General features: G+C 34.8%; 2 protein-coding genes across 3 annotated transcripts; one reads left to right on the top strand and one right to left on the bottom strand.

Annotated features, from left to right (window-relative positions):
• Nucleotides 1-3303: 3303 nt before the first annotated feature.
• LOC142978226 (uncharacterized) lies at nt 3304-11082 on the bottom strand. 2 transcript variants are annotated; one of them, XM_076122570.1, is made up of 8 exons: nt 10978-11082; nt 10792-10885; nt 7730-9161; nt 7424-7652; nt 7174-7332; nt 6762-7091; nt 6530-6679; nt 3304-6450 (listed from the first exon to the last, which is right to left on the bottom strand). In XM_076122570.1, exons 2-8 carry the CDS (start codon nt 10824-10826, stop codon nt 6320-6322), a joined length of 2466 nt encoding a protein of 821 aa, XP_075978685.1. In that variant the 5' UTR covers nt 10827-10885; nt 10978-11082; the 3' UTR covers nt 3304-6319. The 2 variants fall into 2 exon arrangements, with proteins under 2 accessions (XP_075978685.1, XP_075978686.1); XM_076122571.1 differs by having other exon boundaries at nt 7730-9155.
• Nucleotides 11083-11906: 824 nt separating this feature from the next.
• anchor (integral membrane protein GPR155 homolog anchor) lies at nt 11907-23444 on the top strand. Its single transcript, XM_076122568.1, has 14 exons — nt 11907-12333; nt 12691-12980; nt 13907-14208; nt 14445-14566; nt 14960-15125; nt 15568-15795; nt 16379-16531; nt 17438-17606; nt 18107-18271; nt 18483-18609; nt 19271-19457; nt 19932-20107; nt 20401-20526; nt 20919-23444. The coding sequence occupies exons 1-14, from the start codon at nt 12245-12247 to the stop codon at nt 21109-21111; spliced, it is 2493 nt and encodes an 830-aa protein (XP_075978683.1). The 5' UTR covers nt 11907-12244; the 3' UTR covers nt 21112-23444.
• Nucleotides 23445-23700: the final 256 nt, after the last annotated feature.

The following is a 23700-nucleotide window of genomic DNA, read 5'->3' as shown; positions in this document are numbered from 1 at the left end:
TGGGATATGTAGGTCCAATGGCCTCATGAAATTCACTGACTTTATATGCGGCCGACTACTGGTAAAATACTATTTTTGTCTTAGAAGAGTTTAGCTCAACGCAATAGTTATGTTGAGAAGTATTCGCCCTGTTAATTTCAACCACATATATGAGAATTGCAAAAAAACCAGTAGTCAGCCACTCATGGCCGAGTACTGGATCAACCTCATATTTTGCAAACCCAATAGTCGGCCACGTTAATTTATAATACAAAAGACAAATAAAACGCCTGCAATGCATGATTTTATCGAAGATAAACTATTAAATACTAGCATAAAATATCAATTCGTTCCATATTGCATCAAATTCATTTAAAAACATGCCAAAAACTAAAACACGAATCCTTAACAAAAAAATAGCAATGGCGACGTTTTTGCCCATGTCTTTCATGGCAGTTCATAAGAATGAGTGTAACACGTCAACCTGCCATGCTATCGAATCGTAATTGTGCATATTAGTCAATAAGATTATACAGATTCGATTAATGATTATTTTATTGGTCTTTACTATTTTCTACACTAATTATATGGATATAAAGCCTGTAAAGGCTGACTACTGGTTGAGGGCTGACTACTGGGTGCTTTACCCTACTTTATTAACCGTTTTTGATAAAGGAGGAGGTTCTCAAGTCCATTGTGTACTTTCTTTATTAATTTTTATGGCAACCTCATATTTTTTTACTGGGTGGACTGTTTCTGTTGACGAGTATTTATTGTTTGAAATCAAGTGTTTCTTAATGTGGAACCATTTAAATTAAATCTGACTAGTAGGTACCTTTGTATTCTCCTTTACAATGTGTAGGTACCTACATTAGTATATTATCTACTTCGACGATGGTTATTATGTATGACGTTTGCTGTTTTCGTTGAAGTCGAATTTTATTTTTTAAATCAGAGGCATTATTGAATAGGTATTACGTACAAGTAGGTACCTACCAACTAATTAAAAATTAAATTATTTCAGTTTATACCTATCTACCTTAGTAGAAATAAATGCGAGTAGGTAGGTACCTACTCCGTTAGTTTGACGACGTTATCTATCTACCACTTTTCTATTTACATTTTCCTGCCTAGGTATATAATAATCTAAATAATATTATGTATGAACGCGGTACATATTAAAAATATAACTTAGAAAAATCATAAATAAAAAATGGTAATTTATTTCAGAAAGTAGGTAATGCGGTGGAAAAGGAGGACGTGCTTATTTATATGCTTTAGTATGTTAAACTTAAAAAATATAAGTAGGTTCATAGGTATATAGCTAAGTATAGTTATGGCAATAAATACATAGGTACTTACCTAGATTTATTAAAAGACGTGAATTAAAATTAGTGTAGAGTATTAAGTAAGAATATGAGACAAACTCTTCAAATTGCAAACGAAATTATTGATAAACAAACGACATTGACTTGACAAGATTAGATTCAAGGTCGTCGTGTCTAGCTATGTAGGTATGAATAAAAGTTGGGTTATGTGGCAATAGAAAATTAAAAGAAGCGTTGAGATACGTCACAATAAGCTAAATACATGGTTAATTTACACAACACGCAAAAAAGACAATATTATACTAGTAACATGCCATACCTACCATTACAATTTCAGCCATTGCAAAATTATGACCTCGATTATTAAATTTGTTACAATTCTCACCACAAACACCGAAATTTATCGACGTGTAAGGATCTGTTGTTCTCTTTTTTGTCTATAATATGAATTATGAATACACAAACGAACACAGCAATACACTAGTATGTTTGATTGCAAATTCTCTAAAAAAACAATCACTTAAAAATTATTACTATCAGCCATTCAACCCAAAATCCAGCATGACTGACTACTCGTGGTTGGACATTACGCCATCTCGTGACCACTAGTAAGATTGAAGTAGGTAGGAGGATACGCGCACCCAAGCGTTATCAATAGCATGCGAAAATAAATGTCTATAGTTTATTTCATATTACCAATAGGTGGCAGCTATTATAAAAAAAAACAATTATTTTTACGTTTGGTCGGAAGTATGTAGGTGCATATTTGAATAGTTATACCGTTGTATACCATTAAATTGAATAGTAATTATGTAGTATTTTTGTTACTTAGTCAGTCATTTGTAAAACTGCAATAGGGGCCTACAGAAAGCATTTATAAGGTACTATTATTTTAAGGTCAATAGAGCTTTGCCAATAAACTTATTAATCACGCACCAGTAACCTTGTGTCGATACATATTATTATCTCAAAATTATTTTGTCTCAATAGGTAGAGGTATATACTGGTAAGTATAATATTATAGCCGCCAACGAAAGGAGCCTTTGGAACGCCTGGCAATAATAGTGTTATGCCCAATACCTAGATACTTACTGAAGCACGTTGTGTTTTACGTTAAAACCTTGTAGCTATGTACTGATTTTATAGAATCATTTATTCACTTTAAGTGATTGGAACTATATATTATTTGTATACATCCTACTAATATTATAAATGCGAAAGTTTGTGAGAATGTTTGTATGGATGTTTGTTCCTCTTTCACGCAAATAATACTGAACCGATTACGATGTTTGTTATATAGGTAGGTGAAGACTCAGAATAGCACATAGGCTACTTTTTCCCGGAGTTCTCGAAGGATCAGGATTAACACGGGAAGGGTTCCCACGCGGACGAAGTCGCGGGCGGCCTCTTAGTGTTATATAAAGACACCTACATAATGCTTCTTGACTTGACACTAAGTCGATGTAGGTCGAAAAATCGTTGACGTATCGCATTGCAACGCCTGATGATTGGCAGCTAGGTAACCAGTGGGTGAAGACTTAGGTGTAATGAGTACACCTAACAGAAGAGACTTAACATACAGAAAGACATTACCGTATTGAAGTAAATTGTAGGGATGGATGTTACAATATGCAGTCCCGGATTTACTATTATATTATTTTGGATAATCCGAAAAAAATGCTATATTGTTTCTTCCAATACAAGAACTTCAAATGGCTTGGCAAGTCTCATTAATTAAGTACAATAAAGTAAAATGTTTAAATAATGTCACTATGTACTTGGAGCAAGATTTAACTAAATATATTTTTTATTAGGTACTTATTACGTATTTATACGTAAGAATAGATGCTCAAGTAGTTACCCAGTTACATCAGTGTTACCAGGTATATCTCACAGTCCGCCGATAAAGGTATATATGTATTTTAAGGTTCACACAATTTATTTTTGTAATAGAAAATTAAGTTCTAACAGGATTGAGTTTAAGAAAAATACAACGTTAATAATCATACATTTATTATTCTGAATTTAATACTGTATTACATAGAAGAAATGCACTTCTTAGAAACATTCAGAAGACTTCCCTTTGGGACAGTTTTTTATATAAGGAGTCATTCTCCACGTTTTTTTATATTGGATAAATATGTCGCTCGTGATAATAGAATCAATATTTATGAAGATCTGCATTGCCACATACTTAAAAATCTATGTATATTTTTCACCAACTCTCAATTTTCAAACTAAATCCTTAAATAGTAAAGCATAAAAGTACGTTTGCCTATGAGATATCTGTTGGATCAATAAAATTTTGCAAAATAACAACAAATAATATATTCTACAGTTAGTGTTTATACTGCCGCTGCCACATAATTTGTCAACAACATTTTCCATCACAGTAAAGAAAACTAGAAATCAATGAACAAAAACAAAATGAACATTTTATCAATTCGGTGACCGCATAGAAAGGCATTGTGACTCATATCCAACATAGTGAATACTCAATTTTTGAAAAAACACACAGCAAGAGAGAAGAAATACTACCAATATAATATACAGACATCTTAATTCATTCAGTCAAAGTGGAACATGTATAAAATATTTATTAATAAGAAATAATCAGTCTTGTTTAGAGAAAACATTTTGTCAAAACGTGTTCAGCACGATTTGATATAAATATTATCACAATACAATATGTCAGATATGATGTCATCCCTTCTCATGGACGTAACTAGTATATAAATCGCCTGCTACGCTACTTAGTGTTATTATCACAGTTGTTTAGTAGAGGTGGGTGCAGTACTTTGTACATAATAATACAGGAGCTACCTGCGATCCGCGACCATTCCGGACACGACACACGATGGCCATTCTAAATTACGCACGCATTAACTAGCCCGGCCGTCCTACCGCCACCAGTGACTACTTCAGATAAATATCTGATCAATAAATAGTAAAAAAAAAAAAATACTAACGACGTATCCCTGGACAGGCTAGCATTAAGATATCATCTTTAAGACGAAATTATGCACATATACACATCCTTTCATGGCAGTCTTCTCTTATAATGTACACAAATAACAAAGCAAGCCCCGCATTTTAAACTCGTCACTAATGCGAAACCCACATACACGTTGTTCACCCCTTAATCCGTTGCCCCTACATCGTATCTCAGAGATGTATCATAAAACGGGGTTCTTACTACAGATAATAACGTTTACGTCCCATTGAACTGGTTCATTTTCGTCACCTAACGGCAAACGGAAAACTAAATTGAATAACAATAAATTATTAAATCTTATACCTATTATAATTATCATATATTTGTGAACGACTTGCAAGCTTTGTTGTCACAAACATTCTCATGAAATTCGTTCAAATAGTCAAAAAATATATTTTTGTCTAGTAAACACATTCCTGACATAGGAAGTGTTCTTATGCATTAACAATTGACCAACGCAACGACAGGTTATATAGTAATGAAATATCACAGATTTTCCCAAATCTTTGGACAGTAACGGGCGTCTAAACCATACATATGTTATAACTTTCAGTATAATTTGTACCTATTGACTTCCTTACTAATAGCCCTTAGAGAACCCGTGTACGTACAAAGAAATCCAGTAAGTAACTAGACGACTTATCTGAAATGATGACATAAAAATAATCAAAAATAAGAACAAATCACTTATTTTGCTATGAAAGTAAATATTGTGGTTGATTATATTCATCACGCACAAAATACTAACTCTTCTAAGTTAAATGCATGTTATATACACACTTCTACTATTTTGCGAATGGTAAAATGAGTTTTATATTCAAAGCCCAACTTTGTCTTAGATCAAATTGACGCTGACTAATTAGTATCCCTAGGCATAATATTCAAGTATATAAAGATCTAATCTTCAATAAAAAAATAACATTGAAATCAGTGACTGAAATGTCATTGACATCACTTTACATAAGAAAAATATTCACAATTTTATCTGGCAATACAGATTGTTACTATGAAGTATATCAAAAGCATTTTCATAACGCGTTTTCTTTAATTTTCTAACACTAAGTTGTCCCACTATCCACTGGTTCAATCAATCGTTATTTATAAAATAATTTATATAAAATATTTCAGATAAATTTCTGTGGTATTAAAACCTTCCCCCTAAAATTTCACACATCTTCTATATGTTTCGTGCATTTCGTACATCATACAGACACTTTAAAGAAAACGAAAGGCACCCGGGATTACACGAGTGGGTACCCACACCAACTACTCTAACAAATATAATGATGATTAATATCTAAAGTGGAACAGACAATTTTTCATATTATGTCCCACTGCACAATCTTAGTTTGGAAAAATTTATTTCCTCTGTTGGTTTCTCAACTGCTAATAAATAAATATGACCAAGTTATACTCCAAAATTACTCCTTATTAACTCATACATAGAATATTTCACAGCTATATATATGCGAGTAAACTATGTTTATCATATATATCGTTAAGTGTCAGTAAATCATCATTGTTCAACTGTTCTATCAACAGAATATTTAACCAACAGAGAAATAACCTTATAAACCTAACACACATTATTATCTTTAATACTAATGGATCTGAAAGAGAATTCACAAAAAATATATATCAGTGCATAGATCAATGGGTAATTAATGTAATCTATAGCTCACATTGAACAATTTAACATTAGTCATTACATTCAGGAAATATTGTCCACACATTACTATGTAAAAATTAATTTTGTAAGCCTTCATTCAGATCTAACAAAATAAAAGAAAGTAATAATATTATCTTAAAAATTGAAAGACTCAACACCCCGCTTAGTCAGAACAATAATTAATCAGATTTAACAGCTCCTAGTACAATATTGAAAGAGAGCTAAAAGAATGTTGAACACCAAGATAAATATTTATGTTGATAAATCTAATAACGCCCTTTAGAACGGCATAAAATACTTTTAACCAGTTAAGATTCGGCTTAGATGCGGCGTGTCGGCAAAATATAATTATTGCTGCACTGGGGTAGCATACAGCAGAGGGCCAGGAGGTAAGTGTGCGTAGGGGCCGCTCACACCCACGGCTGCTTGGTAGCCGCAAGGACCGCCACCGCCGACTCCACCGCCATAAAATTTGCCACCTAATAATTTAACAGTTATTAAAATTTGCATACTTCACGTTGTACACTTTTTTTTTCGGTATAATAAAATTTTACTAACCTAGCATTTCCTGGTGATGGGGATGCATCTGAGGGTAATGCTGTGGTGTGGCGAAATGAGGAGGCGGTGATCCATATGATGATCCAGTCCCATTGTTTTTGTTACCACCATTGTTATTATTGCGGTACTGTTGTTGTCCATTTCGCATGTCTATAAAAAGAAAACAAGGTTTAAGCTTGCACTAAATTGGGTATTCAAATGATAGTGTGAAACTCTAAAATTTATTACTTACTGTTGTATGGTCGTTGGCCATACCCATTTTGGTTATTGTATCCATTTTGATATCCATTATTATATCCTCCTTGATAACTGCCCATGGACTCGAAAACGTTTGGACTTGGGAAGGGCACTTGTTTCTGATAGTTGTTCTGCCGATAACCTGGATTGCCCTGGTTCTGATTAGAGAATCGAGGAGCTTGTTGATTAGCTCCCCTGTTTTGATACATATTCTGACTCTCTTCAGCATTGCCATTGGCCATTTTATTGTTCCACTGGTTGTTTTGCTGGCGTGGTGAACTGGCTCCACTGTTATTTTCTTTGCGCTGTTGCCAACGGTTACGTCCTGAAAAATAAATTATCATGTCAAAACCAAACTTTTTCTTTGAAAAAAAATATGTATTTTAATTTTTTTTTTGTTTTCTTACCTGAATTGTTGTTATTGTTGCGGGCCATCTCAGTCAGCTTAGCAGGAGGATTTTGTCCAGTTTCACGAAGTACAGCAAGTAAGCCGCGAGCTTGACGAGCATCACCACTAGTGAAGTAAGTGTAGGCTGTACCAGATTGCTGACAACGGCCAGTGCGACCTAAAAGTTGTTAAAAAAAGCAGTTTCGTTTAAAAATTATGACTCATCAGAGACTTATCTTTTTGAATTCATTATATTGTTTTTAACTAACCAATTCTGTGAATGTAATCTTCAGAAGAATTAGGGTAGTCGAAGTTAATCACGAATTTAACATCTTCGACGTCAAGACCACGTGCAGCGACATCGGTGGCAATTAGTATACTGGTAGCCCCGTTTCTAAACTCCGTCAAAACTGCGTCGCGTTCAATCTGAGATTTATCACCATGTATAGCGAGAGCCTTGTGTCCCTTGCGACGCACAGCACGAGCAATATCGTCCACCTGCAATCATAGAATTATGAATTACGTAATTGTTAAATACATTTTAAAGGTTTTGGGGAGAAAGTAATCTTTATTACCTTTTTCTTTGTCTCCACGAATACGATAACTTTGTTATCCCGCTCAAGCGAAATGTCCTTCAATAAATTGGTCAGCTTAAGCTCTTTCTCGTGTTCTTCACAAATCTCAATAATCTGTTTAATGTTATTATTAGCTGACAAATTCAATGAGCCAATATTTACTTTGACATAGTCAGTTAAGAAATCTTCAGCAAGAGCCTGAATTTCCTTAGGCCATGTAGCAGACCACATCAACACTTGGCGATCTGGGCGGATCTGTTCAATAATCTTACGGATTTGGGGCTCGAAACCCATGTCTAACATTCTATCTGCCTCATCAAGTACTAGATAAGTGCATCGGCGCAGATTTGTTGTACCGCGCTCTAAGAAGTCAATCAATCGCCCAGGAGTAGCAATGACAATTTCAACACCACGCTCTAAATCTCTAGCTTGAGGACCTTTAGGCGAACCTCCAAACAGACAAGTGTTCCTAATGCATCCGCGTGCACTGTAGCTTTGTGCAACAGATTGAATTTGCTGTGCCAGTTCTCTGGTAGGTGCAAGAATAAGTGCAATTGGGCCATCTCCACGTTGAATACGCTGTTGATGCACAATGTGTACAGCAGCAGGAAGCATGTACGCAAGTGTTTTACCTGACCCAGTTGAAGCAATACCAACCATGTCCCGACCGGACAAGGCAATTGGCCATCCCTGAGCTTGAATGCCAGTGGGTTCAGCCCAACCCTGTTCCTTAATGGTGTTCATTATGTGATCAGGAAAGTTTCCTTCATCAAAAATTTGGTTGGGACGTGGGATATTATTACCGCTGACAGTGATTTCCTTAGAAACCCTGAACTTCTGTACATCTTCATCAGAACGGCCATCTACATTAGCATGAGGCTTATAGAAATCTTTCTGGATTGGCTCAAGTTTTGATAAATCCCACATGGGCTTAACTAAACTGTCACCAGGATGTTTGGTTTTTTTGCCACGTTGCTTTCCATTGAAATCAAGTTGTTGCTGAACATTGTTAACATTGAACACTTTCTTAGGTCCAAAGTTTTGTTGTCCATTTTGATTGAAGTTTTTGGGGCCAAAATTATTTTTGGGGAAATTTTGTTTTGGTCCACCAAAATCATTCTTGCCATTGTAAAACTGCATATTTCCTGCTGCCTTGTCTGCATCATATTCATTTTTCTTCATGGGCTGATTATTGTAGTTCTTCATTTTATTATAATCTTTTGGACCCCCAAAATCGCCTTGGTTTCCACCATTCTCATTTTTCTGGTTGTTAAAATCATTCCTCATGCCATTAAAGTCATTTCTGGGCCGAAAGTTGTTTTTGTTACCCATATTTCGGGGTCCAAAATTTTTAGGCCCTCCAAAATCATGCAACCCATTAAAGAAGGGTATTTTTCCGAATTGTTCATTCCGGTCTGGTCGTGGTCTGAAACTGAAAATTATTAAAATACTTGCATTAAAATAACATTATTCTAAAATTAGAAAGAACTCTTTCCTCATTTGATTTTAAACAGTTGTATTTAGAAAATATCGTAAAAAATGTTTTTTGGCTGAACACTCCAAAATTATTTATTTACTATTAATTTGATATCCTAATTTTAAGAGATATTTTTTTCATGTTACAAGAGCAAATGCTAATTGTTTTATTTCTCTCTTTTACTGGATGCACTGCATACTGGCATATGCTCCTATTAATTGGTGTGTCTGTAAATTATAGCGGCAAGCTGCTTGTAAATTAAATAAGACGAGAAATTTTTAAGACCTCTGCAATCATGGCACCCATTGGTACTAACACTGTTTTCCTAAATCCCTGTTTATTATTTTCTTGCCGCCACATTTAGACAAGTTATTTGGGGCACATAATCTTTAATAGGAGCACTAAAATATCCATTTCATATACTAAACACCTAAACCTCAGACAGCCAATGTGTAACCTAAGCCGATGTTAAGTTGGTCAGTTAGTCTATTATTTAGTCAGTTACTATTTTGTACCCACTTTTGTTTCACTCATGCTGATTATACAGCACTGTCAATAGCGTATGTATATGACTGCCACTTACTAGGTATTGGGTTTGATTTTCAGGTCAGGCAATCTATTCATGTTAGAATATATCTCAATAGTAGCCTCGGGTTTTGGGAACTTGGCTGGCAAATGGCTTTATGCTTGCTCACATGAGACAGATTGTATACAGAGAAACATGGGTGTATTTTCACAACATCTTTACCTACTCCTTTATGCATTGAGTGATCAGTGAATGTATTAAGTAGTTAGAAAATATTAATGTTAGACAGTTGGAAAAGTGGAGTTCACTTAGTTAGATTATGAAAAAAAAGTTGTCATATCCACACCCTCATCCTCATAAAATGAAGTAAAAAGTGATTATAGTATTATCTACATAGGTAGTTACATCAAATTATATAAATGAAAATAGTATTATAATATTAATTTAAGCATCTACTCCAGTTAATCTTGGAATAGGTATAGATCAATAAAACGCAAGTAGGTAGGTACATATAAACAGAGACCATCAAAATATTGATCCACAATGGAAGCTCGATGAGACGAGAACCATACAAATTACATAGTAGAATCTAATACAATCTACCTAATTGTATGATAGAACATGACCTTGGAATGTAATAATTCGTATTAACTTTCACGAAACACTGTTTTAATAAACTTGAAGAAAGCCAACGAGTAGATATCAAGTGCGCAATCTCGTCAACATTTTATTGATTACTTCACTGTACTAGAAAAAGAAAGCGCGTTCGTTGTTAGAATGGATTAGTACATACCTACCTACCTACGCAAATCAGGTATATTATATGACAAAATACAACAAATAGCCTACAATAACGATAACAGATATAAAACTGACAATTTATCGCATTGAAATCTGAAAACCTCCATTGCACGAAGTTATTGATTTTTGTGGGCTGCGTTTACTATCAGCTGAGCAATATGAATGCACTTCACAAAATGGCCGCTCCGATGTACGTGATCAATTGTGTAAGGGAAACGCATATAACAATTAGATATCAATATAAAGCTAAAAACTTACATGGGATGTTGGTTGTGGAATCCGTTGTACTGCATCTTGACGAGTAATAACTCTTTCAATGAACCAAAGATGTGCTGGTCGCTTGAGTTGGTATCTGGAACAAGATGACATCAAACATGCGTTTTGAGAAAAATCTCATTGTATTATAAACAATAATCGTAAAATAGATACCAAGAAAATACTGACCCCTCGATTAGAGAGAATTTGGAAATTTTCTGATATTTTACATTCACTAGCGACCTTTCTCAGACCCGGCGAACGAACAACTCGATAATGGCCGCAATTCGGAAACGGAAATTCGCTAGAATATACATAGTTGCCAGATAAAAATAAAAATTCTTAGGCGAATAGCTGTGAAATAAAATTATATAAGATAATGAATCATTATAGTAAGGCTATTAGTGGAGAAAATTTACATTATAAAGAAGCTATTTCAAAAAGATATAAGTATCACCAAACTACTTCAATACAGTAGGTAACGTATTTTTGAAAGTAACTTCAATGCTGAACGTTGCATTAGTAGGTAGTGTCAGCCAGTCGTTGCCTCGTCACTTTTGTGCACACGCCTCTTCCCAGAGAATTAAAAAATTGAAAGAGGGGTACCTATCTATATTGGAACACAAAGCTGATACACTGGGAGACAAGAAGACACGTACAGTTTAGATAAACAAACAATACTTTTTATTAATCTCCCACGCAAGTAGTTGCAGGTTCGAACCCGAGGCAACACACCCATGACTTTTCGATTTCTGGTCTGGTACTCAGTACTGGTCTGATTCCAACGTTGAAAGAAAACATAGTGATGCAACCTCATATGCCTGAGAGTTTTTAGAACAGTTCTCGAAGGTATGCAAAGTCTCCAACCCCAAAGGCCAGCGTGGTGGACTCAAGGCGTAACCTCTCCCTCATTACGGTAGGAGACCCCTGTCCAGCTGTGGGATATGAATAGGCTAAATTTATTATAGAATATTTTATAGTAGATACATAATATACAAAACGGGAAGTATGCTGCTGAGCTAAAAATCTTCGCTTTATACCTATTTCTACTCTATGCCTCTGGTTGATCTGACGTTTTGAAATTTCATTCAACGTACCTACCTACTATGTTAGTTAATGTCACTCATGTCAGCCTGAGACAAGTCGAGTCGTAATGTCAGTGTTCGTGAAATAAAATTTTCAACAAAACTTAAAAACGAAATTAAGTACTGAGTTCATATTTGATAACGATCGAAATATCGTATTTAAGGCATTGAAAAAAAATTTAATCTATTCGTGAGGCATTGGGATTATTCCATGGAGCAGTTGTTTTGTTATTTATTGTGATTATTAAATTATGAACTGAAAGTTAAAATCCCAACTGAAATGTTTTGCATCGTTCTATTTAAACAATAGTGTTAAATACGTGTTAGTGTATATTTTCTGTTCACAATTTCACCAAATATTTTGTTACAATATGGAGCAAGTGGTACTTGTTGAATTTGAAGATCCTACTGATAATTTGTATCCAGCCTTGTTTCAATGTTTCACCATCATTTTATGCGGGTAATTTTATTCACAATTATTTGAGTAGTCAAGTAAATTGCTCTTATATTTTTCAATCCAATAGTTTTACTTTTTAGTGAAAAGTTATCAGGGGGTGTGTTAACATTAAATATATTTTTTTTATATGTACCTAATTGTTTTATGATAAATTATAATAGTGTCTCTTAATGGGGCATTGACTCAATACTTTTTTATAACAGCAATATGTTTTGGTCACATAGTAAATTGAATAAATAATTTTAAAATATACTAACATTTTGTACAGAGAAATATGTGATGAATAGTTAGAATGAGCCATAGCGGAATTTACTTAATTGTTTAAATTAATTTGCTTTAATAAGTATACTTATATTTCAGCTATGTAGCTGGTCGCCTCAATGTCGTATCATCAATAGAATCGAAGGGCATTGCTACATTTGTAGGAAACTTTGCTTTGCCATCTCTGATATTTTTATCATTGGCTCAACTGGACTTCAGCACTGTCAACTGGACATTCCTTCTAGCAATTCTATTAGCTAAAGGACTTGTTTTCTTTGGAGTCATGATAGTTACAATGCTGGTATCTAAACCATTAAATTTGGGAAGAGCTGGGATGTTCGCTATATTCTGTACGCAAAGTAATGATTTCGCATTGGGATACCCCATAAGTAAGTTCATTTTTTCTTATCTCTTACACATGTTCATAATATGATTGATTTCTTGTTTGAATACTTTTTAAAAGATTATAATTTAGTTGTCAATCTCAGTTGAGTACAATCAAGCAGTATGATAATACTACTACATGAGATTTATATTATGCTATATATATTTATTACAACAGATAAAAATGTTTTGACAATAAGATTATATAATTACTTCAGTAAATTACAAAATAATGTTATTATTTTAATATGTTATGTAGATATGAGAATAATACAAACCTTTTATTATATGTGCAGCTTGGAAAGAGCTATTAAAATGTATTACAAAGAAAGATAACAGAATGAAAGAAGGGTCCAATAAGCTTGTTTTAATATTAATGACTAATATAATAAATAGTCTGTGTTTCCTCATTTTCTTTCCTTAAATCTCTCAGAGTGAGGGAAGTATTGGAGCTTTGTATAATTTTGTTAGAATTATAATGTTAAAATTTGAGACAGTGTTTATGTCTCAAATATTTACATTTTAAATGTTGGGCAATAAATAAGATATTATAACCCCACAATTCTTATAGAGTTCAAGGCCTGTTTAACAATTCAGTGTTATATCTACATTTAATATAAGATGATTTAAATATTTGTACTTTAATCTGCCTTTCTTTTGAATTCATTATTGTTTATAATAATGCCATGCCATAAGTGCTAAATTAATGATATTAAAATATATTGTTATTAATTTAAAACATTAAAATCGTAGAGCCTTATTGATAAAATTGTTATCTATGAGGAAATTATTATGTAACATTTATTTTTAAAATTAATATGCATCACTGACACTGCATATCTCAATTATATGCCAATAAATTAACATTTAGAATATATTAGTTCGTGAATAATATGAATAATCAACACTTTATTATGTATTACTATTTCAGTTAATGCATTATATGAAAAATCACATCCAGAATATGCTTTGTACCTTTATTTGATGGCTCCTATCTCCCTTGCAATATTGAACCCAGTAGCATTTGTGTTAATGGAAATTAACAAGCAAAGAGAGCAACCCCAAATAGTGGTGGAGGGTGAACCAAAGTCTAATCTTTGTAAACTGAAACTGTTGAAGCAAATAATGAAAGGTATTGCGTTTAATCCTGTCCTTGTTATGACCGTACTGGGCATTCTTGGTAACATTATATTCAAACACAAACTATCTGTCTACATAGAAGGGCTTTTGGAGGTGAGTTGTCTAATCTTTCTTATGTATTTACTTTTATACAACTGTTTTGCATTAGGTATTATCTTATGTAATTACTATTGTTTCTTTTTCTTGTTATTCATTATTTTTATCAGTTAATTACTGGTATACATTATGAGGGCAAAGTCTGATTTCCCAGCTGTTTGAGTGAAATTTAATGTAATATATTTTTCATGTGAAATATGTATGTATAAATACGAAAGATATTTCGTTTTTAGGTTCTTGGGGATTCTTTTGCAGCAACAGCCTTGTTTTTACTGGGCCTTCGTATGGTCGGACAAATACACAGGCTGAAAGGCCCTGCACTGTTACTTCCTTGTGTTCTAATCATGGTGAAGTTGTAAGTACATATTGTTTTAGCAAATTGAGCAATTTGAAATTTATGAAGATAGGTTTCTTGGCTAGTTTACTGGTGATAGAAGTTTGTAGGTTTCTAAATCCAATCCTTAGATACATTACTGACTTTGCCTTGTACATAATATATAACATTTTAACAATAATAAAAGCATTAGTTAATTAAACATTTTCGAAAGAAAACCGTGACTAAAGCCTTGTACATGTCAGTAATGAAAACCGTTTTTTAAGTAATGCAAAGTTGCTAATCCATACTCACTAAACATTGTGAAACAAAGCTTTCTTCCTTTCAACATTATAGTAGACCGACGTAATTATAGGTATAACAGTGGGGCAAAAGATATAAACCTTTCATTTTACTAAATTTTCTTCTTTTCAGGATTGTATTACCAGTAGTAATGAGAGAAAGTGTAAGTGCATTGAAGGCCGGCGCTAATGACTCGGAAACCCTATCACTATCTACATACGCTTTCCTCTACGGAACCATACCGACGGCGCCCGCTGTGTTCGTGTTCTCTAACTTATATCAACTGGAAATTGATTTGGTATGTTAATTTTTTGTTAATTAGCCGGCGACTGATTAATTATTCAATCATATGTAAAAATCTTGTGGCATTGCTTTTTGCTCTTATTTGAAGTTGAATCAAAATGTGTGGTACCTACACATCTACTGACAGCTAGGGATAGCGATCTATTGTACCAGATTCACTTGTGCTTGCTCTCCCTTATACATTCACCCTTATTCAATTAACACAAATTGAATTGATGGATATTGGATACATACATATAAAACATAATTATGTTTGTTCCATCACACCAGAACTTCTAAACGAATTTTGATAAGATTTTGTGCATAGGTTGTCAAATGTTTACAACTTGGACTTACGTGGATGGTATTCTTACTGTGGAACATATTATTAACACGCGTCTAACGTCGCTGAAAGTAGTGATATCATAATTATCAAATTTATTATCTTTCTACTTTAGATGGCGTCATCAATGGTGATCTGTACTTTCCTCTCGGCTCCCATGATGTTCATGTCAGCGCAAATGATATCAATAAACAAGGACTACGCGGTGCAACTAAAGAGGTTCGGCTTCGACCTGTCCATAGTGGCATTGGTTGCCTCTCTCTGGATATTGTTCGTGTTTATCATAACGAAGAAGTATAAACGTATGCCGCATAGACTGACGCTATGCTTGATTGTGTCGCAGGTAAATATACTTTATACACATACCCTCTTATTCATAAACTCACTATAAACCTATTTTAATTAAAAAGCTACTATAATATGTTTTTTCTTTTTCATTTCGCTAAGGAGTGAAAGAAACAAAACACTTCATAAGCCTTTCATAACTTCATATATTTTTATGAATAAGAGGGTCAGGCCATTGCGTGCGTGCAAACCACGTCATGTCATTTTATCTGAAGCTTCCGCTCCCACTCAAATATCAATCCCATGATTAGATTAGTTTCACCTTTGTAATGATCCGATAATAGTTTACTGTTTTAGGTACCTTCTATGTTTAGTAGTTAATCTGATCTGTTATTAAGTTTTTCGAACATGACAAAAATACGACCTGAAAATAGAACGTTATTGCTCATAAAGAATTAGTTCAGGCAGGTTCTGTCCCCTTCTAATTTATGTGTCACAGTCACAAATATTAAAATAAAATATGCACTTGATTTTGCACAAAATTTTGAAGATGTTTTTTATGCAAATATTGTCAGTAACGATTTGCAAATAAAAAATGTATTACTCAGAATTATATTGTAATGTATTTTGTATGATTTCAGTTATTCCTAGCAATAAGCGTGATCTGGGGCGGGCCCTTGACAACGTACACGCCGTCATGGCACGCGACCACACAGCAAGCGATGCGCATCTTTAGCATGTACTCGTGCCTGCTATGGACCTCTATGCTCTCCGTTGGAATTCTCATGTTACAGGTATAAATTATCCCACTCATATTGTAATTGCGCAAGTTTGTTAGTATGGATGGATGTTTGTATGTTTGTTACTCTTTCTTAAAAAAATACTTAACGGATTTGATATACAACTTGGGTGTATTTCATACGCCTTTGCTTATAACTTCGGATATAAGAGGCGTAATGTAGGTATGTAATTATGTATATGTTACTTATAAAATACTATACTTTTTTACTGTTTCCATTTAAAGACTTATAGGTAGTCGTATGTTGTTCCGTGTTGTAAAATAGGTTAGCTCTGATTGAGGAAAACCGGTATAAAATGCCAAGGTAATCGGGCTTTTTTTCTAAATGAGTAGACCTACTTAGAAAGAAATACGACTTGATTAAAATTATTCACATTTAGACATACGATCTTTTTTGATGTGATAAGAGATAAGCCGATTGAGACTTGTAGATACATATTTGATTAGTCTCAAAATTATTCGAATTTTATTTGTCGAAGTCTGATTACCATTTTAAATTAGGGGAATATACCTCTTTAGATAATCATGCTAATGCTCCCCCTTGATCGTTAGTCAGTTATCTTATATGTAATAAAAAAATGAGTCGCCAAATATGTTGCTAAGCGCAAATCTCGGGATCTTAATTGAACTAAAAACCTAACCCACAGCAATTTAAGATTTACTAGCGTTACCTTAACAAATTAGACACTAAAATCTTCCTCAAGAATAACTTTCTAATTGTAAAAACAACGTGAAAATCTGTTTAGTAGATTTTGTATTTATTGCGAACAGACGGATAGACGCGGTGAGGAGACTTTATTTTAGGAAATGTAGTGAATTTATATGTCTTACTTATTATTTATTACCACCTCAGAGGCAATGAGATAGCTACTATGCAACTTATTAAAATATTTATTTTCAGAGCCGTGGACCATGTTTCGTTGTGACACTATGGCCGGTGCTTGGGTTCGTGGCTTGGGGGGCGCCGGCTGTGATGATCGTTGTATTACTGGCTACTAAGGGCGACGGTGACTTGGAGTGCAAGGCCACTGATGCCATACGACTTTGTCTGCTGGTATTCTGTCTTACTGGTGAGTTGATGTATATGCAAAAAAACGAATTTCAAATGATGCGCAATTATTTGATCCGTGTGCTGAAAAGTTTTCTTATTCATATTTCGTAATGAATATTGTAATTTATTCAAACACCTAATTTAGTAGGTACTGATAATATTGTAGCAGGTTATCACTCACTAAATAATTAATATTGCTTGTTTTTTCAAACCTGATTGACACCGCGTGTCTCCTGTCCATATATATTATTCTCGCGAGTATAACGCAGCAGCTGTCAACGATAAAAATAACGTCGAAGTATAAAAAACGCATTCAAAAACGTATATAAGAAAAAACATTATTTCAATTAAAAAAAGGGTAGGAGTGGTAAATAGTAGTGCCTCCGTGCCTCGATCCACAAATAATTGTTTTGGGTCTGGTTGTGCTCTGTGTCCGTTGTTAGTATGTTTGTAAAAGTCCCCGCGACACAAGACCAATTCGTAGCAAACAAAAAAAAAGTATTTATTTTTTATTTGCAGTGACGACAGGATGTCTGATGCTGTACATCAGGTTCAGACGTCGTAGTGCTCAGTTCGCGTCGCTGTCGGCCGAAGTGGCGTCTACTTCGAGTCCACAGGAGGAGTCCACCAGTCTGATTGATAATGCTGAACCCACCTCTCAGACGCAATCTGTCTCTGCCAACGGTAAGGTTTATTTTTGAATGGCACTTGCCTAAGTCTTATGGCCAAGTTAAATTATCCCGTGTCTTACAAAAAAAACGGGTCTTATATACCACTAAGCTCTTCTACCCAAGGCTGCACAAGATTTTAGACTTTAAGCGACTATGATAATACAAGACGACGTGGCACGTATGCGAACCCCCAATTAATATGTTTCGTTTGTTTTTAATTGTAGGTTGTTACGGAACGATCACAGCTTCTCCCTCACCCAGTAAGCAAGGTGGATGTTGTTCAGATGATCCAAACTGCCAGAACGGATTGGAAGCCTCCAATGACATTGAAGACTTGGGCAATACCATCAAGTAAGAGTTGTATTTAATGTTTAATTTTTGTTGTACTTAATCTAATATAATCTCTGCCTACCTGTAACGCTTTTACGGCTTAATTGATTAAGATTCAATTTGGCACTGATTCTATCCTGGGCATTGAAATAGGCGGCGACTCCATTTGAAATTAATAAATAAGAGTACCTACTAAAGTTTATAGCATTATTTGATAACAAAAACAAAAACCGACTTCAAACAAAAAAACTCACTCTAAACTCAAACTAAGAAGTCAAGATAATAATATTCGTAATTGCATTACATAATGTAGTTACAAATATTGTTACTTCTGGAGTCGGTGTTCCCCTATTTCAACATTTTCCACCCCTCCTTTCCGAGAATCAAAATCGGTCCACCCAGTAAAAAGTTATGAGGTAACAAACAGAAAAAAACACACAGTCGAATTGAGAACCTCCTCCTTTTTTGAAGTCGGGGAAAAATCAATAACATCTGCCGATTTTTCTACCTCTACCTTTCTTTTAATAACTTAGTTATATGGTTATTATGACTTCAGCCCGTTCTTATATTTTGTCAGTTATAAGAAGAATTAAATTATTATCTTTTGACTGATTCTCAACAAATTTGTTTGCCAAAACTGAAAATAATACCTGTATTTTCAAAACAATATATTTGTAACCAGGGACTGCGCGTGTCCCCCGTCTCAGAAGCACCGCTGCACGGTGCCGGGCGCGTGCCAGTACCTCACGGACCTGGAGCACGCGGCCGGCGCGCTGGGCCTGCTGCCGCCCGAGCAGAGCCGGGGCCGCGGCGGACAGCTGCTCAAGCACACTGTACTCATTATTGTGTACAGCTTGAGCATGTTTATCGTAAGTCTACTAAATTAATGCTCTTCTCCTTTTAGTATAGATCTGGGTGAATTTGTACACTCTAAGCGTGTGCGTTTAGGGCACGTATACGCGGCGTGGACGTTTGTTTATATGTTATGTCGATGTTATTGGCCTATTTGAGTTGAATTGTCGCTGCGGTCTAGCCTCACATTAGTGCAGCAATAGCACGTGAATTGCAGAAACAGTCGCACGAAACGACAACGCCATAGAAATGCATAGCTTTTCACACATTTATTGTATTAAGTATCCAATAAATGTCCTTGTCGATTGCCTTGATCCATTTCGATTCCATCGAGATCCAAATATTGCACTTGCAGTTTAATAATATTGTCTTCTGTCGTGTCAGCGACTCACCATAATGCATAAATTGTGTTACCAATGTATTTTCTTTAATAGTTATTATATGCCTGTAAAAGACCCTGCGTTGCATTAAACAATCATTTCTTATTCTAGGGTATTACCTACACGACCTGGTCCATGATGGCAAGGGACGAGAGCGGAGTGTTCGTCGAGATACAGTTCTTGGATATAGTGGCCAACTACGGACAGGCTCTAGTCATGTTCATATTGTTCGGACTCGACCCCGAGGAAATATTGATACCGTCTGTGCGATTCTTGAAGAATAAATGGTGAGTAGAAACATTCAGATATAACAATAAACTGCAATAAACTTTTTTTTTTTAATTTTGCGAATAGCTTCTAAAGATATAAAGAAAAAATCTGCAGACAATGCTGCATTCAATCAAGTACATTCATGCATAATATCACGCCTTTTCCCAAAGGGGTAGGTAGAGACTAAAGAACGCCACTTGATGCAATCCTTACATACTTCCCTTTCCTCATTCACATCCATACATCATGTCATTCGTTCAAGTACTGTTCTTAAAATGCTAAAGTTTAAATAATGTTTTTGGTTTCAAAGGTATGGAGGAGACACAGTAATACTACCAGCTATTGAAGATCTGAGCTTTGAAACTAAACATGTGTGCGATCAATTTATTACGCACCACCTCGAGCGCTGCAGGGAGGCTATTGCTAAGGACACCAGGTAGGATTTTGTACTGAGAATATCATATGGATTACCGAAACTTTTCAAAAGCATTTAGTGAATAAGCAGCAGTTTTTAATGTTATAGAACGTACGAACGTGTGGCGTAGAGGTTAAGGTCGCCACCCCGCTACTATTGCGACGGGGGGAGGTCTTGGGTTCTATTCCCACACGGGACAATTATTTGAGTGATCAACAAATAGTTATCTTTCAGTTTACGTGTCCGTTGTTTGTGCGTTTTTTAAAGTCCCCACGACACATGAGCAATTCTGAGTGCCAAAAAAAAGCTAGCCAAAGAAAACAAAACTAAGGTGTTCGCGAAAAAAGACTCGTCTAACCTGTCGTCAACAATAGATATTTTTTTATATTTTTATAATACTTTGTGTTTATCAGGTGGCGTATGCGCACGTACCGCGGCGTGTTCCGCGGCTCGTGCCTGGTGCGCTGGCTCATCAGCTGCGGGCTCGCCAAGCACGAGCACGACGCGCTGCAGTACGGCCGCCACCTGCTGGACGGACGACTCATCGCGCACGTCAACAACGCGCACCACTTCACCAACTCGCCGCTGCTCTACACCTTCAAGTAAACCACGACGGACCCGATTACTACCTATAATATCTTAGATTTACAGTACACCAGTCCATTTTGAAACTCACTCATAGAATGATGATGATAGGAATTTCATGTTTGACGTTTTTATTCATCGTGTTTTGTTTGAAATATGCAATTTTATCGGACGTTTTAGTATGCTTGACAGTTGAGTTTATTAATATAATTTGTTACAACATTTGATGAGTGTTAGATCACTTGTTGTAGTAATTTGATATAATCTTCAGAAAAAAGACATTGGACCAGTGGAATACCAATAAAAAGACCAAAAGTAGAGAGTATGTTTACTACAAGTTTGAATATAATAAATGAACATTAAATAAATAAGCTACAATTAAATACGTAGTTGTGTCCAGTGGAAAAACGATTAAAATCTTTCAGTATATTATGATGCTTAAGTATGTTTGTTTCTCAATACAAATTCATAAACGAACTCTACTTGTATTAGATGATTTTACATGATCAAAAACTGCTATGACATGCATTAATGTTAAGAAATGTGACTGAAAATATGTTGATTGACTTTAGCTAGCTTCAATTATAGGAAAATATAGTGGCTTTTAAAAATATCATAGTGTGATTTAACTTAGTTTTTCACATGCGTTTGTCTACAGGTCTATCTCATGAATCGTGACAAATACGCAAACGGAAGTAACCAAGTGAAATCTCACCATTGATATGTAATAATTAAAGCCACTTTAGAGCCAGTTTCACAGCTTACGTATAAGTGTCGAATAATCTATCCAATGGATAGAGTGGCGGAAAAGTATAAAAAGCTGTCAATATCCTCTTTGTTAAGCTATCTGATATTTATCCAGAAGTAGTGCAACTGGCTGTTAGTGTTATGTTTGTGTTGCAATGTTTGGTGCTTGTTGAATATTGGTACAAACTCTTCTTGGTGCTGAAGTTGACCAAATATTGACTGTTGTTACTCTTTGTGTAGCGTCAATAGTTTTATTATTTATATTGCATTAAGCAATTATTTGTGATCATGTTGACTTTTTAGCTGTATGTAAATAAAGGGAGGATTATATTTTCATCAATGATTTTGAATGATCTCAATATAAGTCAGGTGTTTGTTTAGTTTTAAGAATACTCTTTTTATTGTAAAAAAGTAAAGTTGGCGGTTCGCGTCGAGTGTGAAACAGGAGTTCGAAACAAAAGACCGCGAGCCTAACTTGAGTTTAGGTAATGCTTAGGGATAGCGCGCACTAGTGCACTATTTTTGTCACCGTGATCACATCACTCTTTGACCAAAAGTCACCCAATTGTCACGTATCCAAATGCGCGCACCTTCATTAAGGGTAATGTACACGGTGACAGTGACGCAACAGTCACGGTGACAAAAATCCCTGGTGCGCGCTATCCCTTATGACACAGAAGACAGATAAGCAAGCAAGATGAAGTCAGAAGACAAACCGTGACGTTACTTATAGTAAAGTTACCGGCTCAGACTCCGTTCGCGGTCTCTTGCCTCTGTCGGGCGAACGGCCCTATAAGTACCATACCTGAATACCTAGCCAATTAGAGGTTGGTGTTTTACCAAAATATTTTGTGTGATACTCGTGTTTAGTTTCTTGCCTAGTAACATTCACCACATAATATTACAATGATTTACTTAAGCAGTAGTTGTTTATGTATGAGGTTCATGATTCCTATTGTATTTGTAATAGTACTTCTGTAATGTTGTCTGTATCTTCCTACTGCTATTAACAATGCAGGTTAGTTTCTGAAACAGCATAATCGACTTTTAACAAAAGTATCTCAAACTATTTTACTGGATTATTAGAACAAATTCAAAATATTTTTCATTTTGTGAACATTGCTAAGCATAACAAAAAAAAGAAAATATGAGAAGCCATAAATGTCAAATAAAATAACAAATAGTATGTATTGGTAACCGGGCGATGTATAAGTTTATAATTTTAAAGAAAAAATATGCTTTGGTTGTTAATAAAATGGTCACAAACAGCTTAGCAATACTGTGCAAGCTAGCACTTTTACTAAATATTGAATTTTAATTGTATGTAACACTATACCTAATGAGTATCTAATTTTTATATGCTGTTTAGTAAACTTACGCATAAAATTATTTGTGATGTTAGGCTGTTATTATTTATTTGTATTTATTAGGATATATTATTAACATAATCAACAAATATTATATGAATGGAGGTCATATATTATAGACTAATATTATACTTAATATATTATCATGTTATCATTATAAATGTAGCCTAAGATTGTTGTATTTTCTGAGCATGACAAAAAATGTTAAAAAAAAAAAAATATTTGTTGTATAATGAATAACGTTTTTTCTTTAACTACCTACGAAAATCACACATGGGATTGTTGAAATGGGAATGTTCGCAAAAGATCCAAAGCAATCTCGGGGAGGGGCTGATTCAACGGTCGACATAGACGACTATAGTGCAGCGAATCGTTAAGCTCCCATATTTTTCACTACATCACACAGTTTATTTAAAATTGGTTAATTTCTCACTATCTTCAATGCGCCTCTGCAGTTTTGCATTCGGCCTAAGAGTCTAAATGACGCTATTTCTAA

Source organism: Anticarsia gemmatalis, chromosome 14 (assembly GCF_050436995.1).
Source record: "Anticarsia gemmatalis isolate Benzon Research Colony breed Stoneville strain chromosome 14, ilAntGemm2 primary, whole genome shotgun sequence".
Lineage (NCBI taxonomy): Eukaryota > Metazoa > Arthropoda > Insecta > Lepidoptera > Erebidae > Anticarsia > Anticarsia gemmatalis.
This window is presented reverse-complemented; position numbering and strand designations above follow the sequence as displayed.

What these genes read in the sequence shown, in the direction of transcription:
- LOC142978226 (XM_076122570.1), bottom strand. Translation starts at nt 10,826, where the DNA reads ATGCAGTACAACGGATTCCACAACCAACATCCCAT. An exon ending in TTCCACAACCAACATCCCAT is followed by an intron (nt 9,162 to 10,791) that starts GTAAGTTTTTAG and finishes AATAATTTTCAG; the next exon opens with TTTCAGACCACGACCAGACC. An exon ending in CAACAATAACAACAATTCAG is followed by an intron (nt 7,092 to 7,173) that starts GTAAGAAAACAA and finishes TTTATTTTTCAG; the next exon opens with GACGTAACCGTTGGCAACAG.
- anchor (XM_076122568.1), top strand. Translation starts at nt 12,245, where the DNA reads ATGGAGCAAGTGGTACTTGTTGAATTTGAAGATCCTACTGATAATTTG. An exon ending in GTTCTAATCATGGTGAAGTT is followed by an intron (nt 14,567 to 14,959) that starts GTAAGTACATAT and finishes TCTTCTTTTCAG; the next exon opens with GATTGTATTACCAGTAGTAA. An exon ending in CGATTCTTGAAGAATAAATG is followed by an intron (nt 20,108 to 20,400) that starts GTGAGTAGAAAC and finishes TTGGTTTCAAAG; the next exon opens with GTATGGAGGAGACACAGTAA.